Below are 23,185 nucleotides of genomic sequence, written 5' to 3' on the forward strand. Positions count from 1 at the left end.
CCCCCCGTTTCTTGGAGCCAGGAGTGGGCAGTAGCAGAACATCCATTTGATGGGTATGGTCCTCTTGGACTCCTTCCTAGGTAAGTTTGGTAAGCTGTATGTGTGTACAGTGGCTATCTTTGCCTGGGAGTCAGGGCAGCAACTGGGGCTCAGGCATTCCCACACCAAGATCCAGCCTACACCGGAAGGCTCTCAGGGAGAGCGTGTTCAGGGCTCACTGCCTTACTCCGCACAGCCCACAGGGTGAATTAGACACCTCAAATCTGGCCCTAATCCTCACTGACTGTGGGTAGCAGCCGTCTTTGCTTTACAGATTGAGAAACTGAAGTCCAGAGAAAGGAAGAAGGTTGGGGGGGGGGGTCACAGCCTCGGAAGCTGTGGCAATGAAGCTGCCTCTCTGGGAGCCCGGGTTCAGTCTGGTGGAGCAAGAGAAAAGATCGGGATACCATATTGAGGCTGGAAACCGAGACGCGCGTCTGTGTCTCAGCGGGAGGTAAGGCGCGAGACTGGAGCCTCGCAGTAGGCAGCAGGTTCCAGTGGTGGAGCCCTGTGCTCTAAGCAGTGGACTCCTCATCCATAAAGGGTAGGTACCGAAGCGCAGGCTGAGAATCCAAAGAGGGATGCATGCCCCTCCCTTTGGCAGTGAGACAGTTGAAATGGTGATCCCCCAGGATCTGGAATTCCCCCTCCCCACCCCCAGGAATCTCATGCTGAGCAAGAGAAAGGCTGAGGCCCGGTTGCCTGGCAGCAGGGGAGGGGCAGGGGACTTGTCTCCGGGTAAGAGCTCTCACACAGTTCTAACAACTTCTCAGACTACCTTGCAAGAAAACCCAGAGCTGAGACACTGTTGGATCAGTGAGGGCTGGGACCCCACACACCTTGGCTAGGACCACTTGGTCATACATTGCTTCTGTCCCTCTATTTAAGCCTAAACCTCCCACCAGGATCCTGAAGGTGGGCTCGTGGAAGGGAGGGAGTGGCTGAGCCTATCCTCTTGGGGTTGCTTGGGCCTAGGCTTTGACCCAAGCTCTCTGATGATATTTGACTCAGAGGTTGTCATGAGGCTCTATAATGAAAACACCTGTACAGTTGAAAGACCACACAATAAATGGATATGATGAACCAGTAATAGCTGGGAGGGGGAGTGGGCAGTGGGACAGCCACTGTTCACATTGTCTCAGCACCTTCAGTGGGTAGAGGTGCTAGAACACACCATCACCGAGTATTTCTGTCTCTTTGCCTGAGTATCAGCACCAGAAAGACATGTTTGCTGTGGAATAAGAAACAGGTTGCAGGGCAGATGGAAGGACTTGGGATGTGCTTATAGGAGGGAAATGGGAATTTGCCCATCAGAAAACTCACCCAAAGGTCAGTCTGGAGATGTTAGACTCCCAAGAACCTCCAGTGGTCACACGAAGGAGATGATGATCAAAAAGTGTGAGAAGGGGTCCAGTGTAAGAACTTCACTGGGAAAACACAACCCTTCATTCCTTAGTCACGGTCCTGGCTCTGAGTCCCCACCATGCTTCATTGTGCAGAGCTGAAAAGTTGGCCACTATTTCCTCTGAGTCATCCTCTTGTGACACAGAAACAATGGGGGCAAGGGGAGGGGGGGGTAGATGGATGGCTAGGTGGCTGGATACGTGGACAGGAGGCTGAGTGGGGTGGATGGGTCAGTGAGGAAGGGAAGGAAAAAATGAGGGGGTAAATTGAAGAATGGGTGGGTAGATAAGTAGGTGGGTGAATGAATTGAGTGGTGAGTGGGTGGATAGAGGGGAATGCTGAAAGAGCAGAAAGAAGTACAGATAGCACTACATAGATAGGCGGGTGATAGACAGGTAGATGGATGGTAGATAGGTAGATGATAGGTAGGTGAATGATAGACGGTAGGTGGATGATAGACAGGTAGGTGGGTGATAGACAGGTAGATGGGTGGTAGACAGGTGATAGACAGGTAGATGGAAGATAGGTAGATGGATGGATGTAACTGTTTTAAAAAAAATGGTTAGTGTGGCCTCTAGGGAAAAGTGAGAAGCTAGAAACTGAGGCAGGAATGATTGCTCCGCAGAATTTCTTTCTTATATATTTTTTTGTGTGTGTCTGTGTATAATGCATGCTTATGGGTTTGTACCCATGTGTGCGTGTAGAGGCTAGAGGTTGGACTGGTTAAACTAGGTGGACAGCAAATTGCGTGGAGCCACCTGTCTCCCTCCATTCCACCCAAAGCCCACAGTCTGGGCTTACAGACCTCTGCCACTACATCAGGCTAAACATGGACGTTTGAGGGCCACACTTAGGTCCTTCTGCTTGTACAAGAGGTGCTTTCCTGACCAAGTCACCTCCTCGGGCTTTTGTAGCAGAATTTCTTCTCTGGGAGACCTCAGGTGATTTACTAAGATCAAACACATCTGTGAGATTCATCTCCCTAATCCAAGCCCACTGGTCAACTTTAACCTCATCTACAAAGTACCTGCAGGGGAACATCTACCCTTAAAAAGTCAGAGGATGCCAAATGGACACATAAGACTAAACGTCACAGATGGCTTAAGAAACAGCGGCTGCACTGGACAGCAATGCGTTACTTTGTGACACCTGGAAATGGGGCTGTGACTGTGGGTGCTAGAGATTGGGAGTGTTTCAGATGTCAGGAGTGGGTCTACTGCCCCAGCATGATGCTGGAAACTTGGACTGATACGCCTCGTAAGAACTTACACAGGAGGTGAGCTCTGCCTGCAGTGAGGATAATTTCCAGGCTATGGACAATCACAGTGTGGGGACTACACAAGGGTTAAGGGGGGGGGGAGTGCAGATTTTAAGGAAGAAAGATATATTTTGGTTTCTGGTATCACACACTTGACTAAGATTTTTTTAACAAGTTGGTGAGGCATGCGAGTGGTGGCCTAGGGACCCTGGATTTGTAGCTGCCTGTGAAGGTGAGGCTGTCTTGTACTGGGCGGGGCCTATCAGGCTCGTGACTTGTACTAACTGCAGCAGATAGGAGTCTGGGTTCTCTCACGGTACACGGGCTTGGCTGTGCCATCTTACCCTGTGCTCATCTCCACTGCAATGCATACCTGGGAATCCTGCCCTCATGGAAACTCAGATCTGCTTCTGCAGGAGCTCCAGGCAGGGAAGGTCTGCTGGGGTGGGCAGCCTCTCAGGAGGCTTTGGGGTCGAGCCATTCTTACTCTCAGGAGTGTAGCTTGGAAAGTGATAGCCCGCTGGCGGTTTAGCAGGAAGGCCTGAATCCTGATCTCTCTCTGGAATACATGCTGCAGATGGTTGGAAGTGTGCCAGCCGTGGAGCGATCCCCGTGATTAGGAACTGGAGCCTCCTCCGACAGACTTCCAGTTCCTCCACGGTACAGCCTGGCAGCAGTGCATCGGAAGTCTCCTGACAGTGCCTGAGTGTGACCCCATCCCTGAGGCCCAAGTCAGAGTGGAAACACAGTCGTTTGCAGGTCAAGATACATCTGGCGTCTTGTCTTTTCAACAAAGTAACAGAACCCGGAGGGAAAACTTAAGAGAGAAAGATCTGTGTTGGCTCAGAGTTTCAGAGATTTCAGTCTGTCTGTCCAGAAAGGTCGGGCAGAGCTGGGTAGCTCCCTTTACATAGCCAGAAGGAACACCTGGGCCCATGCACTTTCCTCTCCATCTGTCCCATTACACTGCCAACCTATGGGTGTAACCCTTCTTCTTAGTAGGTCTTCTCCTTTTAGGGAACTTCCTGTCAATTCCCCAGAGTTGAGTTTTATACTCTCCTAGGTGCTCAGTCCAATAAAGTTGAGAATCAATATCAACTCTCACACCCGGGCTCCAGTTCCAAACCTCACATTTAAGAACTCTGTTCCCTTGGTCGTATCGCCTAACCTGGACTTTACTGGCTGAAGAATGGAGAGACTGGAGGCCCAGGGAGAATCAAGAGAACTGTATGAAGCGTCAGCATTTCAATCTTTCAGAGTACACACTGTTGTTAGACTCAGGGCTTCCCTTGTCTTAACGCTGTCCACGCAAACTCCATCTGAGGTGGCCACAGGTGTTCTCCATCTTCCCCACAAGGGAAGCTACAATGAGCAGGGTTCCTCGTTGGCGGTGAATGTTGGAGACCTCAGGAATCCCTCCCTAGGGAGCTTCTATTTCTGCAGCATAGCCTTCCTCCTACAAGCTGTGCACTAGGGGGCTGTGCCTCAGTTTCTCAAGTAGGAATGAGGAAAACTAGAGATAGATGGTTTTGTGTGGGAACGGTGGTGGGCACGGAGGCAAAAGAGGCAGAGCCGCGAAAGCTCACTTCCTAAAACACAACAAAACTTTTAAGTATTCAAAAAAAGCTATCACCAGCAACAAAACACTTGGATACAGGGAGAAAGGATGATTAAGGGATATGGGGTAACTTTGTTTTGGCACTGCAGTTTTAAAAGCAGAATCAGGGATCCAATCTCTGTCCCAAACCACACCTCTGCACCTCTAGGAGACCCCCCACAGTGGAGTCTGTGTGCACTGGTCCTGCAGTCCAAGGAGGCCCTGCGGCACCTCCTAGAAGGGTCGCTAGGTTCAGACACCAAGGCCCTGGTGATTGCCCAGCCCCCGCCCTCTGCGAGGCTGAGAGGGGGCGGAGCCACGCGCATGTGCACAGCTGGCGCCCCCCGCCCCCCGCGCACAGCTGGGACGTGGGCCGGGGACCGGAGGGCTCAGTTGGGAGCCGGCGGTGGACGCGCCCGCCGAGGCCTCCTCCGCTGCTCTCCACGCGTGCCAGCTCCTGTCCGCGCCGTCTGCCATGGCCGTGCGCCCCACGCGCCGCTGCCTGCTGGCGCTCGTGCTGTGCTTCGCCTGGTGGGCCATGGCGGTGGTCGCCTCGAAGCAAGGGTCGGGATGTCCAAGCCGCTGCCTGTGCTTCCGTACCACGGTGCGCTGCATGCATCTGTTGCTGGAGGCCGTGCCCGCCGTGGCGCCGCAGACCTCCATCCTGTGAGTGCGGCCCGGGGGGCGCTGGGGTCCGCGGGATGTGCGATTCAGGGGGATCGAGGGGCGTGGGTAGCTTGGGGGACGGGGGTACTGGTTTGGAGAAGTGGGGTATCCCGGTGTCCGGCGCAGGGTGTGCTGGGCCTTTTGTCCGTCCTGGCCAGGACGCCAGGGGCGGACCTGAGCGCTTAGCGCGCGGCCTGGGGAGCCGCCTTTGTTCAAACTCGGAATCTCCCGCTGGACCGGGAAGTGGTAGGGAGTCGCCAGGGAAAGCCCCGCGCGCCTCTCGAGCCCTCCCCGCCTGGCCTCCCCTCCGGTGTCTTCTCAACTTTCTCTCCACCCGGGGTTCCTCTCCCTCTCTCTTCTCTAAAGCGCAGGCCTGGGGTTGGGTCGTCCCTCCTCCGACCCATTCTTCCTCCATCAGTGTACCTGCCCCCTTTTCTCTTCCTTCTGGAAGGAGGCCCACCCCCACCCCCCTGCGCCAAGGAAACCTCTCTTGCAGATTCTGGGTCCCGCGGCACCACAGCGCCAAGTGTACTCCCATCGGCTTCTGCGCTGGAGCCTTCAAGTTCGCTGTTTGTCCTGGGGACTCTGTTGGGCTCAGCCCTTGTAAGGAGCTTTTCCTTTGCCTGGAAGAAGCCTGGCGTTCCAGGTGCCGTGGAGAGCCCCCACCACCACCACCACCGTGCGGGTGGCCAAGTTCTGGGCAGCTCGGGGACTCCTCTTGCTGTTTCTACTCAGTTGGTCCGTTTTGCAGACATCCTCCACTTCCTGGCGTTCACCTGGAGGTGTGCTTTCCGCCTTCACCGAAAGCCCCCAGATCTGAAGGAATCCCAGTGCTGCAGAGTTGGCTGCAGGCCTCCTTGTGTTCTGAGATTTGGTTCTGTGAAGGCAGGCATGCGTTTAGGGGCCAACTGTAATTCAGGGTCCTGCAGCTGCACTTCTGCATTCCAAAAAGAGTTTTCACTTTTTTTTTGTGGCTGGGCTGGAGGACTTTGGCATCTCTGAGGATGCCTGCAAAAGTTATAAAAATCTGAGGGAACTATTCAAGGAGTGGGCGGGCGGTCAGTGTTCTCACTTCTGAAAGTGCATGGGTGTCCTACTTCCTCTGGGGGAGATTGTGCGGCCGGGCCGCAAGGCCAGTCTGGGGTGGGAATGCCTAGCCTAGTCCTCAGGAGAGCTAAATAAGGCTTCCATTCCAGAGGATGTGGATGGTCAGCCAAGGCTGCATCTGAGAGGACAGACAGTGTGCTGTAAAGCAATAAACTTTTTAAACTGGGCCAGAGTGGAATGTCTCCAAATACAGAGAATTTCTGTAGTGACTCAATGGCCAAAACTTGGACCCTAGAGCCATTTCTCACATCTGGGCAAAGTCAGATTCTCAGACTGTGTGTTCCCAATCCTTAATTGCTTTCTGCAGCAGTATTTTTACATGAGTGCTATAGAACCCAGCAAGAGTCCTCCACTCTGCTTTGCATGCCACCGTGCCACATAAAAAATGTAGTTAGGATGGAGGGCGAGCTTAGTGGTTAAAGAGGTCTGCAGCAAAGCTGGAGAACCTGAGTTCAATTCTTAAGGCCCACTGACTCCTTCCTGCAAGTTGCCCTCTGACTTCCAGATGTATGCCAAATCTCTCTCCCTCCCTCCCTTCCTCCCTCCCTCCCTCCCTTCCTCCCTCCCTCCTCGCCTCCCACATATACAGGAATAAACTTTTTAAACAGTAATTTAAAAAATTAAACGCAGTAAGGGATGTATAAGGTTTCCAAAGAAACACCAGAGATGCTGTTTGAAAGATTTCCCCAGAAGGTATGTTTGCCGAAATTCAAACCTTGTACTTTTATGGATGTCTGAAGTTTCCTGAATGGTTTAGTAACAACACTTGGTATCACCGACTCCAGTGTACCAGGCAAGCACTTGACAGAACTCATGCAAGGTTAGCTTCAATCTGTGTCTGAGTCCAGGCTGGTATGCGTCGGGTGGCGCTTTGGGGGCAGTCACACACAAAACACTGCTTTCTTTCAACTTCTCTTTCAAATGCTGACACTGAGAGACACCAAGAGGGAACCATAAGTATGGAGATGGATTTTTTTTTTTTGTCCAGCATACTTGTCCTGTGTGTCAGAGCTGTTCACAGTTTGTCATTTACCAGCACCGTATCTCCCAGTAAGATGCCAAAGAGAGAGCAGCTTCCTCCAGGCTCCCCATGTAGACTCAGTCACCTTCCCCCTGGGGAGCATGACCACCCTTGCCTGAAGACTGGAGAAGAGCCTGGGGTAGTGTTCAGCAGGCTCTCCGTTTCTAGCATTGCCAGGGGTGTATGAACTTCACAGGAAGTTCCCTGGCTCCTGACCATGTCCTGGGAACACCCTTGGCTCTGGTTTCCTAGCCTGTGCTCTCTTCAAGAGGGTCACAACAGGAGAGCTCATGGCCCTGATCTCGGAGCCAAAGGATGCTCAGATGTGTGAGCTTGATGTTTCGTTCCACTGTTCACAGCTCAACCAAGGCCTGTGAAGATGCTGTGCGTTCTGGGTTCTTGGGGTACTGGCCTAAGAGGAGAACCCTCAGTGTCCATCCGGGGCTCAGTTGGGCCTGTGTCTAGGTGTCATACGTCGAGACCACTGGGATGCTCTTTAGGGTTCCAGTCTGCTGGGATATATTGCCTGTGTGCATGATCTTGGATGTTTGTGAGGAAGATGCCCCTGTGAGGAAGCCATGTTGGTTTAGTCCGTCTATCTCTGCTCGGCCGCATGTTTTGACATCTAAGAGATGGTGTGAAGCGAGTCCGTCTGCCTGGGGCCCTGGACCAGGCAGCTCTGACTGGAAGCTTGGTTTGATCCTAATGAAGCCACCTTCCTATAGTTTTCTCCCCATGGACCACTTGGCTACCTTGTCTGTTAGTCGACTCCATTGGTGGTAACTGGGAGCTCTGGGTTCCCTTCCAGAGGAGCTTGTGTGTGGTGCAGGCTTGGTGGGAAGAGCCTTCCTGGAACAGCTTTGATTGAGCTCAGCTTGCTTCCACTCCATGTCTCCAGTCTGTGTTTGAGCTCAGCTTGCTTCCACTCCATGTCTCCAGTCTGTGTTTGAGCTCAGCTTGCTTCCACTCCGTGTCTCCAGTCTGTGTTCTCCAACATGTGGACCAGAAGCTGAGGAGGAGTCTGGGGGATTGGGGTGGAGTAGCTGAAGTTTTAGATGTTGGGCAAACTGGAAAAGAGGTGTTCTCTACACAGATTTGAGGCCCACCGTCAGCCGATAGGCCTGACGTGTATCTACAAGTGTGGGAGTTGGAAAGTCACTATGAATTGCTGGTTCCCGTTGACGGACCATGCTCTTCTCATGTCCTGTTGGAGAAATTGGCCTTTTCGTTGGCACTTGGCAATAAGGGGAAATGAAAACAGATGCAAATAGATAAAAGTAAGCTAAGGCTGTTCTGGAGCTAGGAAGTCAGGACTGGAGGCCTGGAGCTAGAGCTTTCTTAGAAGCCAGGAAATTAAGGAAACGAAGAGGCGCCTGCAGGCTGCTGGCCTGTAGTGCCACTCAGGGAGACCTCTTGAATTTCACAATATCCAGGACACCCACTTGTTTTTACAGTGACAGTTTTGTGGGCTTCGAGGTGCTGGAGAGAATTACTTATTTAAAATATCATTGTTTTAATGGATTCAGTTTAAAGCAGTTTAACTTTATTGTGGTGCTTAAGAAGCTAGGACTCTCTGTCTTAGTTACTTTTCCGTTGCTGTGGCTAAAACAACATAACTGAAGCAGTTTATACAAGAATTTATTTGGGCTCATGGTTCCAGAGGGATACGAATCCATCACGGCAGGGAGACAAGGTAGCGGAATCAGAAAGCTGGGCGCTCACATCCTTATCTGCAAACATAAAGCCAGGAAGACAAACTGGAAATAGGCAAGGATCATAACTCAGAAACATATTTCTTGCAAGGCCACACCTCTTAAACCGCCCCAAACAGTTCTACCTATTGGAGGCCAAGGATTCAAATACTGGAGCCTATAAGGATCATTCTTATTAAACTACACTGATGACTCTTTCTTAGGTTAGTTAGTTAGTCTCTGTGAACCAGGAGCCCTTGGGATCAGGGTGGGGCTCTTTCTTTACTAAATTCTGAATGCCATATACCCACCACATGCACCTAACACACCAAGTATGTAGAAATACTTGGGGAGGGGCATCTTCTCTAGTATCCTAGAACTCGCTCTGTAGTCCAGGCTGGCCTCGAACTCACAGGCATCCATCTACCTCTGCCTCCCTAGTGCTGGGACCAAAGGTGTGTGCCCACCACCATCTTGTAGGAATGCTTTCTTGTTGCTTGAAATGATGCTGGTGATGGTTCAACATATTTCAAAGTTGATCATTCTAATACTTTGTGCCTTTTCGTCTTGGTGTTTGTTTTGAGAAACAGGAACCCTGTGCCATCGTGTCCTACCCTATATGTTAGATCTAATTTTATTTGTGGCCCTGGGACAAATACCCTGATCAAAACCAACTTTTGAGTGAGAAGCGGTTTATCTGACTTGCAATTATAGAGCATTAGGCTATTACTAAAGAAAGTCAAGAAGAAACCCTAGGCAGGAATTTGAAGGCCGCCTCCTTGCCATTACACGCAGCATTATTACAGACCAAGGAACTCACTTCATGGACAAGGAAGTATGGCAGGAACTAGAGAGGGTGTTGATGACTGGACAGCAGGCAGGCCTTAAATTTAGCTAGCCTTCTAAGCTGGCTAGTTTTATGTTCACTTGATACAAAGTACTGCTTTTGGGAACCTCAGCTGAGATGTCCCCACCAGATTGGTCTGCCTGTATGTGGTTTTGGTAGATGCTAGAGGTCTATACTGAATGTCTTCCTCAATCTCTCTCTTATTTTCTTGAGGCAGAATCCCTCACTGAACCCAGAGCTCATTGATTTAGCTAGATAGGCTGTCCAGAAAGCCCCAGGGATAGTCAGTCCTGTCTGTGCTTCTTGAGCACTGGGCTTACAGGCCTGGTCTGCCGTGGGTAACTTTTTACGTGGATGCTAGGGATCTGAGCTCAGGTCCTCACGCGTGCTCAGCCAGCATTTTAGCAACTGAGCTTCCCTCCAGCACCCTAATGTGTCTTAAAACAGAACCTAGATATCATGAACCTGACCTTTCTGAGGACTGGGTAATTGTGTCCTGTAGTCAACCCCAGCTTTGTTCTACTGATTAGCCAAACCACAGGAAGTCTAAAAGTCAGATGCCTTCTTCTCCAACCTGTGCATCTCACTATTCAAGGCTTAGGAGGCAGGACTGACAGCAGGGTTCTGTCTTAGACCAATTACTATGAACCTTTTGGGTCCCCATGACTTCGCTGTGTGGTGGATGCGAATGGACACTATTCACCTTGGTCCAGGGTGAGTGAGGCCTTTGAGTCACGTGGGTGCTTCCATGCATGCTGGTGGAGGTGAGCTGCCAGGCTCGGCTCTACACTCTGCAGCTCCCTACAGTCTTCTCACTCTCCTTCTGGGGTCTCTCCTGCAGGTTTTGGCTGCCTCGGTCTCTCCAGACTCCTGGCATTATCTTCTTTCTCAAGCAGTTTGCTGGGTTGGTTGCATGCTTACTGGATTTGCTCTGCGTCTCTGCAGGTTCATCTCTAGTTTTGACGGAGGTATATACCATGAAAATAGTTGCCCATATATTATCCATCTTTGGTTGCTTTATGATGGGAGAGTCTCACCTGTCACTCCATCTTGTTTGAGATTTTTTTTCCTTCTTCTTCTTTACATTCTTTTGCTGCAAGGTGTGGTCAAAACGAAGAGTGCTCAGAATAAACTGCTGAGTTCACCACATTCACATACTGAGATTTTTTTTTTTTTTTTTTTTTTTTTGAGAAAATGTTGAAACAACTCAACTGTGGTGTCTTCCATTTGTCTTTGGAGCATTTAACCTGAAGTACTCTGAGGAGGAATGACAGGGTCCTGGTGTATTAGACCATGTGAATTACCCACACAGATGTTCTTGGCTGGACCGCTTCCTGTGGGAAGTTCTGCTTAAAGCCAGGGTTACCAACAACAGCCTGTGGGTAGCCTGCCTGTTACAGCTTGAGGTTTTGGGACAAGCCAGGACGGGGGCTCACATTTTGTCTGTGGCTGCCTGCTAACCACAGAGGCAGAATGGAGAAGATATCACTAGCTAGAAGTGTTTACCATCTGGCTCGTTTGCGTCCACCATGTTGGGTGTAAGCTCACAGACTCACGGATGTCTTCCTCTCTATCCTGAACCTGTCTCTTTCATAGCCTCAAGGCTGTAAACAGAGATAAGAGAAGGGGGTGGTGTTGGAGATGGCCCACAATGCTAAGTCTTCTTAAGTGAAGCCACACCTCTGCTCACTGTATTGGTGGGTTCTGGCCATGTGTTTCACCCTGCTTTGGGGAGTCCAGGGCAGCGGATCAGACATGTAATTATAAAGTGGCTTCAAGCAGCTCATGTTCCCCAGCCATGGAGTCTTTAGATTCCCTTTCCCTGACTGACTTTCTGCTCTGTGTACTTCTTGACAGGGAGCTATGTGGAAGGTTTCTGAACACTGTTCTCTCCTATGTTTCCATGTACTGTGATTTAGAGTGAATTTTACCCTCACCCCTAACAGGAAGGTAGGAAATACTACCATTGATCAGAGTGGTCTTAAGATCCCCTTCCCATGAGAAGCACTGTGATGTGCACTGCTTGGGGGTTCACAGCGGCCTGTTCGTGAGTGATATACCGTTATCTGTGCTAAAGGGTCAGTGGTCTCAGTGCTGGTCCCTACTTGAGTCCTTATAACAGGATGACTGACCAGCCATTTACATAGTGTGAGTTCTCCAAGGGATGAGAGCAGTGCCTTCTATCTTGACCTTTCAGGTAATTGTTAAAATGATGGGTGACCTGGGAAAGGACCAGAACAGAGAAACACAGGGAATCCTTAATCCTCAGGTTCAGACCATCAGATTCTTGAGACCAGGAGTCAGCTACATTTCTAAATAAGTTTGGCTTCTGGTATGACCATACATCTTGGGCCACAGTGTGCTAAGGATGTGAAGTTGCAAGCTGCTTAGGTTCTTGTCCTCTGGCTGGGGGGCCTTCAGCCCTTCCTGTTTATCTACTGTAGTTCTAACACTGCATATAAACTTGCAAGGTCTTAGGAAATCCACCCCTTAATATCTTCCCTAGGGTCTCTGAAGCAGTCATCTCGGGGAGGAGTTTGGTTCAACAAACAAACATTATTAAACTGGCCTTTCCTGCTGGGGAGGGATGAGCAGCGGTCTTTACAAGTTGTGCTAGGAGTTATGAAACGAACCCCCTAACCCACTGACCAACCTTATTTTTAGACAGTACTTAAAATGTTTTTTTGCAAATAATACATTTATGTATTAAAAATATTTTAAATACAGATAAAACAAAACAGACAGCTTATATTCTATCATTAGATCAGATTCACATTCATACAAATGTCTGTTTATATGCCTGTTGTACATTGACATGTATGCCTGTTATGTTTGTTTTCAAAAATTATGGCATGATATATGTCTAGTTCTATAATGTACTTGTATGCCTTGGCATTTGCCTACATGACTCTACTATTCGTACAAGTGTGTGTGTGTGTGTGTGTGTGTGTGTGTGTATTTTATAGGTGTGCATGAATGTTATGTCTCTCTATGTGTATGTTTTGTCTTTGTGTATGTCTGTGTGTGTGATCTATGTTTTGTTTATGTGTATATTATGCCTGTGTGTATGTTATCTGTGTGTTGTATGTAGTGTGTATATGTGGTATATGTTATGTGTGTATCTGTGTTTTGTATGTTATGTATGTGTGTGGTATATGTTATGTGTGTGCAATACATTATATATGTATGTGTGTGTGATATGTATGTGTGTCTTTGTGTGTGTGATGTATGTTATGTGTGTGTGGAGTATGTTGTGTTGGTGTGTATCTGTGTGTTTTATATGTTATGTGCATATGTACACAGAGGCCAGAGATTGATATGAAGCATCTTTCTTGCTTGCTTGCCTTATATCTTTTGAAAGAGAGCCTCTCACTGAAGTTTGAGCTCACTGGTTGGCTGGACTGACTGGCCAGTGAGCTATGGGGATCCTTTTTTCTCAGCCTCCCAGTGCTGCTGAAGTTACTGACATCCACTGCATCCCTACTGCTGCACATTCAAACTCAGGACCCCATGCTTGCATGATAAGCACTTCACTCAGTGAGCCGTCCACCCAGTCCACGTACTTGCTCTGACCATGAGTCTACTGAGTAATTGGAAGTCATTGTTTATAGACAGATAGATAGATGAGATAGATGATAGATAGATAGATAGATAGATAGATAGATAGATAGATAGATAGATAGATAGATAGATAAGTTGATTTGTGGTTTAAACGAGAATCTTCCTTATCGACTCATATGTTTGGTCTATACTTTCTTGGAAAGGATCGGGAGGTAGAGCTTTATTGGAGATGGGAGAAAAATGGCAAGGCTTCAAAGGCCCCTTACCATTCCCAGGATGCTCTCTGCCTCCTGCTTGTGGATCAAGATGTTAGCTCTCAGCTGCTGTCTAAGTAAGTGCCTGTTGCCTTGTCTTCCCTCCTCCATCATAGACACTCTAACCCATGGAACCATGAACCCAATTCAACTCTTTCATGGGTTGTTTGGTCATGGTGTTTTATAACAGCAAATAGAAAGTAACTAATATGCACACAGATGCACACACTCACTCTTGCATACATACACACAGTGGTAGCAATTGCATCTAGGACCTTAAACTGCACCGACAGACCTTACCCTCAGGCTTGCATTGTCATTGTTAATGCATACAGTATTTGCTTCTGTGAAATCACAAAGTTTAATAACCAATTTCTTTTACAGACTATTGCTTTCTTGCTTTCTCTGTCTCTCTGTCTCTGTTTCTGTCTCTCTCTCTTTCTTTTAAACCTAAACAATACTTATAAAATACTCGCCGGACAGGGGTGGCGCACGCCTTTAATCCCAGCACTTGGGAGGCAGAGGCAGAGGCAGGCAGATTTCTGAGTTTGAGGCCAACCTGGTCTACAGAGTGAGTTCCAGGACAGCCAGGGCTATACAGAGAAACTCTGTCTCAAAAAACCAAATAAATAAATAAATAAATAAATAAATAAATAAATAAATAAATAAATAAATAAGATACTCAGTGTATAGTTTCTGTATCTGTCTGGGTTATTTTTAGAGTATGGTTCTGTAATCTTCTGTGTGGCTTTGTTCTGCTTGGCATTTGATGTGGTCCCGCCTGTTTTCTCCTGTGTCATAGCTTTGGTGAGAAGAGATGAGTCTGTTAGCATCGATCCCTCGGCTCCTAAGGACTGCACAGGTCCCATCGAGGCAAGCCTGTGACAGGGTGACAGTAAGGTGCAGAGGGGACAGTCCCAGAGCTGTGGTAATGAGACTGAGGAGGAACCTGCATTTTTGTGGGGTGACTCCATTTTTATTACCATGGTTGGCTTTCTTTTCCGGTGCTTTGATATTCAGTGGACTTTTAGAGCAATCGAGGGTTTGCGTATCTCATTAAACTCTTGATTTTCTTTTTAAGATGGGTTATTTCTGTATAGTCCGGGAGGGCCTAGAACTCAACACGTGGCTCAGAGTAGCTTACATTCTCAGTAGTCCTCCTGCCTCAGACTTCTGAGTCTCAAGTTACAGACGCTCGCCATCACACCTAGACTCTCAGAATTCTTTGGACAGCTGTCTTTATTCCGAATTCTGATAGGTCCTGTTGTACGGCGGTTTCTGGACAGGTCAGAGGTAAGAGCCTACATTTAAGAAGCCTGATCTTTTGTCCTCTGATCCCCAGGCCCTGTTGATGACTGGTTCTCAGTGTTCCTGGTAGGTATGTCCAAGATACTGAATGAAGAAGGAGTAACAGGGGGAAGTCCCTGCAGTCTCTTGTCACAGCCTTATCGCCAGGATCTATAGATAACATTAGTTTGCGTATGTTACAGTGTGAAAGTGTGTCCTGTGTGCATTTCATCTATTAACCATGTACTGGTGGCTACGAGCCCTGCAACCCATCCCTGAATGGAACCCACAGGGCTCCATCTGATATGCTGTCTTGTCTGCAAGACCCATCACAGCTGCCTGTTTTGAGACCAGGGCACATACCAACATCCTGCTCAGTTGGGAATGTTTTAACAGCAAAATCAACAATACAGAGTACAAACCCACCAAAGCTGTGAAATTCACCAAAGCAGGCCTCAGAAGGGACACCATAAGGGCTGGAGCAGGAAGGCCACCTGTCCATCGTCCTCATTTGAGACAAATGTCTCAGGCGCCTCAGATTTTCCACTATTCTGCACCTGTCTACAGCTGATGGCTGAACTCCAAATATTGGCTTTGGGGTAACATTTCACAGAGATGGAATCTGCAAGCAGCCATCTTCTTGAATTCCAGGAAGGAACAATGTCCCAAACTCAGAGGATCCTGGCCTAAAGTGAGATACTGGCCCAAGATTAAAGGACTCTTGACCCAAAGTGAGGTGCTGCCGGAGCTGGGACTCCTGGACCAGCAGGCTGGCCTCTGTACAGCCACTCCCAGCCGTCCCATAGGTATTTGGGCTCACAGGAACAACCTGGGACTCTCCCTCAATCAGTGTCGGATGAAGGCAGGACAGCTCCGTGGGAAGCAGTAAGATGCCTAACAGTTTTTTAGGGGAGATCATATCTTGACCCTTGAGAATATAACCATCTTAAAGTTGTTCAGTTTCCCTACTCTTACAGAGAACACATGGTATAGAGGTACGGTGTACAAAGGTGTGTGTGTGTGTTTGTGTGTGTGTGTGTGTGTGTGTGTGTGTGTGTGTGTGTGTGTATGTGTAAGCTAGGTGACTTGGTGTTAAAGACGTAGTGGTCTGGCAGGAGACCCACTCCCTGGAGCATTCATGTGATGGGTTAGGGCTGGATCGTGTGAAAGGTGAGGAGGACCTGGATATGGAAGCCAGGCTCACAAGGTTGGCTCAGGAAGGCCCCGTCAGAGAATACTGTCCAGGGTGTGCTGATAGTTCTGTTGGTGAGTGGGCTCTGAACTTGCAGGGCTGAATTCTCTCTTTCATATGTTGACTTTAGTGGACACAGAGAGGCTGTAATGCAAACAGGAAATTGCCTGAGTATAGTTTTCCATGTGTGCTTCCATGGGTTTTTCTAACAAGCCAAAACAGATGTTTAAGAAACATCTAATTTTTCCTTTTGAGGGCGGGACATGAAAACACCCTGAGACTGTGGGGCCGTTCCCAAAGCCACTTTTTAAATTTCAGAAACAACTTACCTTTTTCAAAGACACTTCAGACCTAATGTTAGTCACTCACTAAGAAGAAAGGACAAGAAGAATGGAAAGTCAGACCTACTGTGAGTAGGCTGTCAGGAGAGATGGGATTTTGATTCAGCAGTGATTGAATCAGGCTAATATCGTCTCTTTTTTATTTTTTATTTTATTTATTTATTTATTTATTTTTTAAAAAGATTTATTATTATTTATTTATTACATGTAAGTACACTGTAGCTGTCTTCAGACACTCCAGAAGAGGGCATCAGATCTTGTTACGGATGGTTATGAGCCACCATGTGGTTGCTGGGATTTGAACTCCAGACCTTCGGGAGAGCAGTTGGGTGCTCTTACCCACTGAGCCATCTCACCAGCCCCCATCGTCTCTTTTTTAATAAGGCCATTAACACTCAGGAAGATTTCTTCACACAGAAACTCCGGAGGGCTGAGGATGTAGAACAACTGGAAAAGTACCTGCCTCAACTGTAGGAAACCCCAAGTCCAACCCTCCACCATGATACATAAAGTGGCCGTGGTGCTTCACGACTGTGATCCCAGAACTCAGTAGGAGCTGACATTCAAGCTTATTCTTGGCTACATCAGAAATTTGAGATCAGCCTGAGCTACACTTAACCCTGTCTCAAACAAAACAAACAAAACAAGTCATAGGAAAGAAGCCTGCCGGCATTGTGTTTCTCCAGTGGGAAACAAAGACTGCAGTGTGTCGGAAGTCCTTGTCATTAAAGCCATGGCCCTCCTCTTCCTGGTCACCACTGGCCTTCCCTTAGGGAGTAAGATTAGGCTCGTTGCTTCCTGGAGTGCAACAAATGTTTCTCAAGACCTATAACCAAAAGAGCTGCACTTTTTAACTTTTAAAAATAGCAATTAAAAGAGATTAATGGTCACCGCCATTGTTGCTTTCTCATATGTGTGGGATGTTTGCATTGGCATAGCAACAAGTTGGTCAGAATTAGCCTGTTGTTTTTCATTATACACTCCTCTTAAATCACTGTCTGGGTCATCCCCTGTATTCTGCCCTCCCACCTACCCATCTGTCTATACACCCAGCTATCCACCCACTCAGCCAACCACTCATCCAGTCTCATTTACCCACACATCCACCCATCTACTCACATACGTATCTAGCCACCTACCCACGCATCCATCCATCCATCCACTTATGCATTTACCTACCCACCCACACATTTTTTCCACCTACCTGTCCACCAATTCATTTGCCCACACCCACATCAGCTCACCATCCCTTACGGACTCACAAAGGGAGTCCATGTGTGTCAGGCACTGGTGTGTGCATGCGTGCCCTGTGGTCAGGCACTTGCTGTAGAGGAAGGGCTCAAGCCACGGGGCACAGCCAGTGGTGTCAGAAGATGTCACCATGTTTCCTGTTCACTACCTCCCACCATGGTTTAAGAACAGGGTTGATAATTAGGTGCAGCTTGTGGACTCTTGTGGAAGGGGGGGGGGGAAGGATTGGAGGCCAGAGAGGTCAAGGACACCACAAGAAACCTACAGAATCAGCTAACCTGGGCCCAGGGGGGCCAGTCCCAAACTGCTTTCTCTTCCTGAATGATGAGGGATGCAGGTAGCCCCTCTGGTACTCAGAACCGCTTACTTCAGCATTTCTACTTGGTATATGTGTTTGTGGATTCCATTTCACTCTTGGTTCCTCCAACCTTAGGGAAGCAGCAAAGATCCGCTGGGGTCAGGAAGCCTGGGATCAGCTCTTCCTTGGGTAGGGTGCATGTGGGCCTGTGGCCTTCTGTTAGCCAGGCGGCTGCCTGACTCCTGGATGGCTGCCCAGTGGGATAACATGATTTATCCATCTACTTGGCTGCACCCAGAGTGTTCTGGTCTCTGTGCAGAGCAACCTTGGTTAACCCGCTCAGTTGTTTGGATAATGATGTTTTTGGTACACTACTGTATCCACTGTGTAAGAAGAAGGGTGGCCCTTCGCCTCACTGCCTGCCTCTCTGTCCATGATGGTGGGTTTCGTGTGTCACTGCAGTTAGACAACAGTTCCCATATATGTGGTCTTATATCCTGGAGGCCTCTGTTAGGGGGTTTAGATGAGACGGAGATTAAATCAGTAGTCGGTGAGTAAGGCAGATTTGCCCCCAAAACTTCATGGACTTTGTGCAATAAGTTCTTTAATAGAGCAGACATAGGTCTCTCGTGAGCAGGAGCCGGCAGCCTGTGAACTTCACCCAGGTTCACGTAACTTCTCTTGGGGGCAGGCCGGCCGGCCTGTTTGCCCACCTTCAGACTTTTGAATCTCTTCCCCTCTGTGTTCGCAGCATCCTGTTGAGTCCCCTGGCTAACAGTGTCCGTGTGGTCTGTTGCATGCATGACTCTGATCCTGCTAGATCATAGGTGATTGGATCTGGCTGGGTCCTGACTTAAGCTGGCTAGCATCCTGTGTGTGATCTGGCTGGGTCCTGACTTAAGCTGGCTAGCATCCTGTGTGTGAGGACAGGTATTACTGTCAAGCTTAGTATAACCTATACTGTCTCCTCAGAACTGGAACCAAGAAGTATCAAGGGAAGGAATGGATCTTAAGGAGGTGGGGGCAAGAGGTAACAGAGTACACGCATCATAAAAGCATCAGAGGACAGGGGGTGGGGGAGAGGACCAATAAGAACAGACTATGAAAATGCCATAACAAAAATCTATGACTTAGTATGCTAATAAAAAAAAAAAAATAAAGAACTTTTTTGAAGAAGGGAGTGGCACTGTGGCAAGAGCCGAAGACCAGGCTGTGTCAGTAGAGTGGCGGGAGGGGGGGGAGGCGTAAGAGAAGACTAAACTGCTCCTGGCAGTGGGGGCTGAGACCTGGGAGAGCAGCCAGCTGGGGGGCTTCCTGAGGGGAGTCAGTGGGCAGCCACCTCTGCCCTGTTCGGCACCAGGAGTCCTGGAAAGAGTTGAATTCTGGGCTACTGCTTGACTGAAAAGGGAAAGAAGGCCAGAAGGGAAGAAAGGTTCTTAGTACAGGAGCAAGGCCCTTGATAAAGGATTTTAAAAGTACTTTAATTAAGAAAACTTGCTAACGCTGGATCTGTAATCCACAAGGCATTGGTTTTTGTTTTGTTTTTCCTGGACATCTTCTTTTTTTTCAAGTATTCTCTCAAGTAATTTTTTCAAGTATTTTCTAAAGGGAAGCCTGTATTGCCCATGACTCTGTGTCTTTTCCTTCACCATGCTTTCACTGTGAGTGTGCAGGGTTTTTGTTTGTTGCCATGTCCGGTTCTGTGTGTTTCCTTGTGTACGCTAGGCATGCCTATAAGTGAGCTCGTTTTTTTTTTGGCTGAGTGTTTCTGCGAGTATAGTTCTCTCCACGCGCCTCCGTGCGAGTGCTGAGGTCTCGTTGTTTACTGAGGAGCAATTCCGAGGCTTGTAGCAGGTCCCATCAACCTCTTCCTTGCTCACCTGAGGGTGGCTGCTCTCTTCTTGAACCCTCTGAGGGAATCCCCACCGCAGACCTAGGGAAACATTGATCTTAGTCTCATTTTCCAGCCACAGAAGCAAATCGTGGGAGGGCTCTGAATACTGGGGCTTATGAAGGACAGAATTGAGTTTGCCATCACACAGACCAGAGCTGGAAAGCCGCCTTCCCACAGAACACAGGAGAACCAGGGGCCTCTGAAATCTTATACCCTGAACAGTGAGTCACTCCCGTGACCCGGGAGGGGAAGACACCACCACTGCACCGAGGCCTGTTCTTTGAATTAGAAGATGTAGTCACTCAGCACCTGTGTCCTGTTTTCATTACAGGAAGCCTTTTCTAGGCCTCCCAGCCTCAGCCGAGGCTCCCTTCACCCAGTGCTGGAACTCCGAGTGCGTGACTCTGCTAGGAATGGCTCCTCCATTGCTGTTGCTGTTGTTGTCTTGGCTGGTTCCTATTAGGGAGATGTCTGGCTGGCTATGTGTTCACCTGCCACACTTCCTTGGAGATGATGGGTTCTGTGCTCTGTCGTGTGTTGTTTATTCCTACCTCCCTGTTTCCTTAGAATAAGATCTTGAGACCTTCTCCCTCTTGATTTGGGTTGTTGCCTTCACTCTTGACCCTCAAGTGGTGGGGGGTTGGGGGGAGTCTGGAAGAGAATGAAATGGCCTTGACAGAAGTCTACAAGTATAGCAGTCAGGAGGCCAGGGAGAATACTGACTTCAATTTTCAGCATTCATGGGAGATGTTTGGGGTTTGTTCCCAGGGAAACAATATGGACTAGCTTTATTTGAATTGTTCATTCACGAATCAAAGCAGAAGGCTTTGCAGTGATTGCTTGTGTTTGCAAGTAGCCTGAAAAACCTCAGTGTAGTAAACAAAAGCTTGAAATGCACTACACTTCTGGGCCCAGCAGTTGGCCAGGCCTGCAGCTTGCAGGCAGTGCGTCCTGTGTCCTAACTCTCTGGGACCGAGGGACAATTTGAGCCTGGTTTCGTCCACCTAAGCATTTTACACTTTTAAGTAACTGAAAATTACAATGAAATCGGCATTCAGTGTGGTGTTAGTTCATTGGTTAGTGAATCGTAGACCTGTAGAGGACACAGTGGGGAGACACTGACCCTAAGAGACTCAACGGCCCAAAGCTCTTCCACAAACAAGCAGATCTTTCTCCCTGTTCAGCATTCCTGGGCCCTGTATTTGATCCATTTACTGTTGCTATGAAAAATATCCTGACAAAAGACGCGTATGGGAGAAAGGTCTTAGCACACAGTTCTAAGGTTCCAGTCCATCACTGCTGGGAGATCAAGGCAGCAGGACAGCGAGGAGCAGCGAGAGAGGGAGGGCATGTGTGCTTGTCAGTTGCTCAGCTTGGCTTTTCTTTCATACGGTCTCAACCCAGGGAACAATGCCACGTGGTTTTGATCTGGGCTTTTCCAAATCCATTTACGTAATTACACCAATCCTCCACAGAGATGCCTCCAGGACACGTCTATACAGTCCCACATCTTTCCAGATGATATTAGGTTGTGTCAAATGGACAACGGAAACCATCCAGCTTCCCGTGGGGTGCATGTGGATCTGCAGCTGTCTATGGAGCACACATGCTCTCTACAGCTCTGTGCTTGCAGCCTTGGCGGATCCAGCCCTGCTCACCTAGTTACCCAGATCCCTAGGGGAGCTGCCCAGATAACTAGTCGTGGGAGAGCCTCATGACTGGGCTTTGTAGCTTCCGTGGCCTCTTCCTCTTCAATGATCAGCGTAGCATAGCTGAGCAGAGCTCCTATGGGGCACCTCTTCCTCTTGCACCCTGGTCACCCTTTCCCAGAGCAGCCTCTGTCTGTGTGTGGGCTTGCGTGGGTAGTGTCTGAAGAGGTAAGGAAACTGGAGGTGAACACACACACACACACACACACACACACACGAGTGCCCATAGCGTCTTGTCACGTGTGTCGCTCAGGCCCTGCTGTATTTTATAGTGGAGTCGGCATCCGGATGAGTTAGAGCTGAGCTAACACACTCACTTTCCCAGAACAAACCGGTGCTCAGCTGCTGACTCTGTGTGTTCACACATGGCTGCCCTGGAAGAGCAGACTGGATAGGACATGGGCATGTCTGGCTCTCCCCCGTTTGGTGCTTTAGGAAGGAGCTCTTGGCCCGTTAAAAGCTGTGGCGTGGCGTCTATCCCAGGAAACAGTCTGGGCTTTGAAACAATTGTTGTGTTTCTTCAGCCATCTCCCACCCCCATCTTCCTAAGTCAAGTTGCTCTTGCGTCTGACTCTTTCTTTGTTTCTTAAGTGAGGAGGAAGTGATCTAGACAGACACATAAGAGAGTGAGAGACAGACAGACAGACAGACAGATAGATAGATAGATAGACATGAGGGGTAGGGAACCCTCAAGGGCCATCCGCCTAAGGCCCTGGATAATAGATCCCTTTGAGATACTCCCAAATATATTCTCCTCTACTACCACTTAGTATAGTGTAGTAGGTAGCAACTCATTACCCTGAGTTTTGGAAATGACACGGTCAGAGAACTTGAGGGAGGTCACTCTGCTCTGTGATTAAAAAGTAAAACTACATTCTTCAAAGTCTCTGGGAACTTGGGTTGCCATCCCCCACCTCAAAATACCCTGTATCAGAGTTTATATGGGAAAACCATCTGTGAAGAATAAAGCAGGCACTGGGGTGACTTTTCTGGCTGCCATGTTACTGTGTGCACGCATGTAAGTGCTAAGCCTCTGCTCATCGCAGGCATGGCTGCTTCCTATGGACACAGGGAAAACTTTTAGCCCCAGCCCCCTGAGCCTAGCATTCATTCATGAATGGTGTGTGTGTGTGGCTTTCTATGTATGCCATTTAGTATAAAGTCTCACAGAGTTATGTTTGTGGAGACAAGAGGTCTGCAGATCCATTTTGGGCATGTGGGGTAACTAATGTCACTAGAGAGCAAAGTGGCTTCTTAGGAGTTTTGTGGTTTAGAAGGTAGATAGAGTCTGTTGTAGAGGTTGTTGCGGCACCCAGGAGGTATGGCTACTTTGACCTCAGGGGGGGGGGCTGGGGGCTTGTTTCTTAGCTTTGTGCGGTCATCCCTGGCCAATGTCCTTATTTGCAAGTACAATCGTGTTTTGGGCCCCGTGGGTCTTGGTGAGCCAGACTTGTGAGAACCCATCTGTACAAGTGGGATTTTCATAACAGCCCATATGCATAGTTGGGGTGTCAACAGGGAACCAGCGGAGACACAGGCCAGGACCCAGCCTTGTGCTTCTCAGTATATCATTTGTTATAGTTGATCTACGGCGCTTTTAATTTTAGTAACTCTGATAAAAGGGAGTGTGTGCCAGTGTATGGTTGGGAAAATATGCCTAAGGATCTGTGGATACCTGAATCACAGGGTCCACAAAGGCCTCTGGAGGCTGGAAGCATGAGCTAAGAGAAGTAAGATGAAATTCATTAGCTGCTCTGTGCTGTGCATT

General features: G+C 48.7%; 1 protein-coding gene across 2 annotated transcripts in view; it reads left to right on the forward strand.

Moving 5' to 3' along the window:
• The first annotated feature begins 4,655 nt into the window (after positions 1 to 4,655).
• Pxdn (peroxidasin) overlaps positions 4,656 to 23,185 on the forward strand; it is a 78,396-nt gene continuing 59,866 nt past the window's right edge. For both annotated transcript variants that reach the window (XM_021201599.1, XM_029540780.1), the window contains exon 1: positions 4,656 to 4,964. In XM_021201599.1, coding sequence (XP_021057258.1) covers positions 4,774 to 4,964 — 191 coding nt within the window. In that variant the 5' untranslated portion in view covers positions 4,656 to 4,773. The remainder of the gene's footprint in view (positions 4,965 to 23,185) is intronic.

This window comes from Mus pahari, chromosome 7 (assembly GCF_900095145.1).
Source record: "Mus pahari chromosome 7, PAHARI_EIJ_v1.1, whole genome shotgun sequence".
Taxonomy (NCBI): domain Eukaryota; kingdom Metazoa; phylum Chordata; class Mammalia; order Rodentia; family Muridae; genus Mus; species Mus pahari.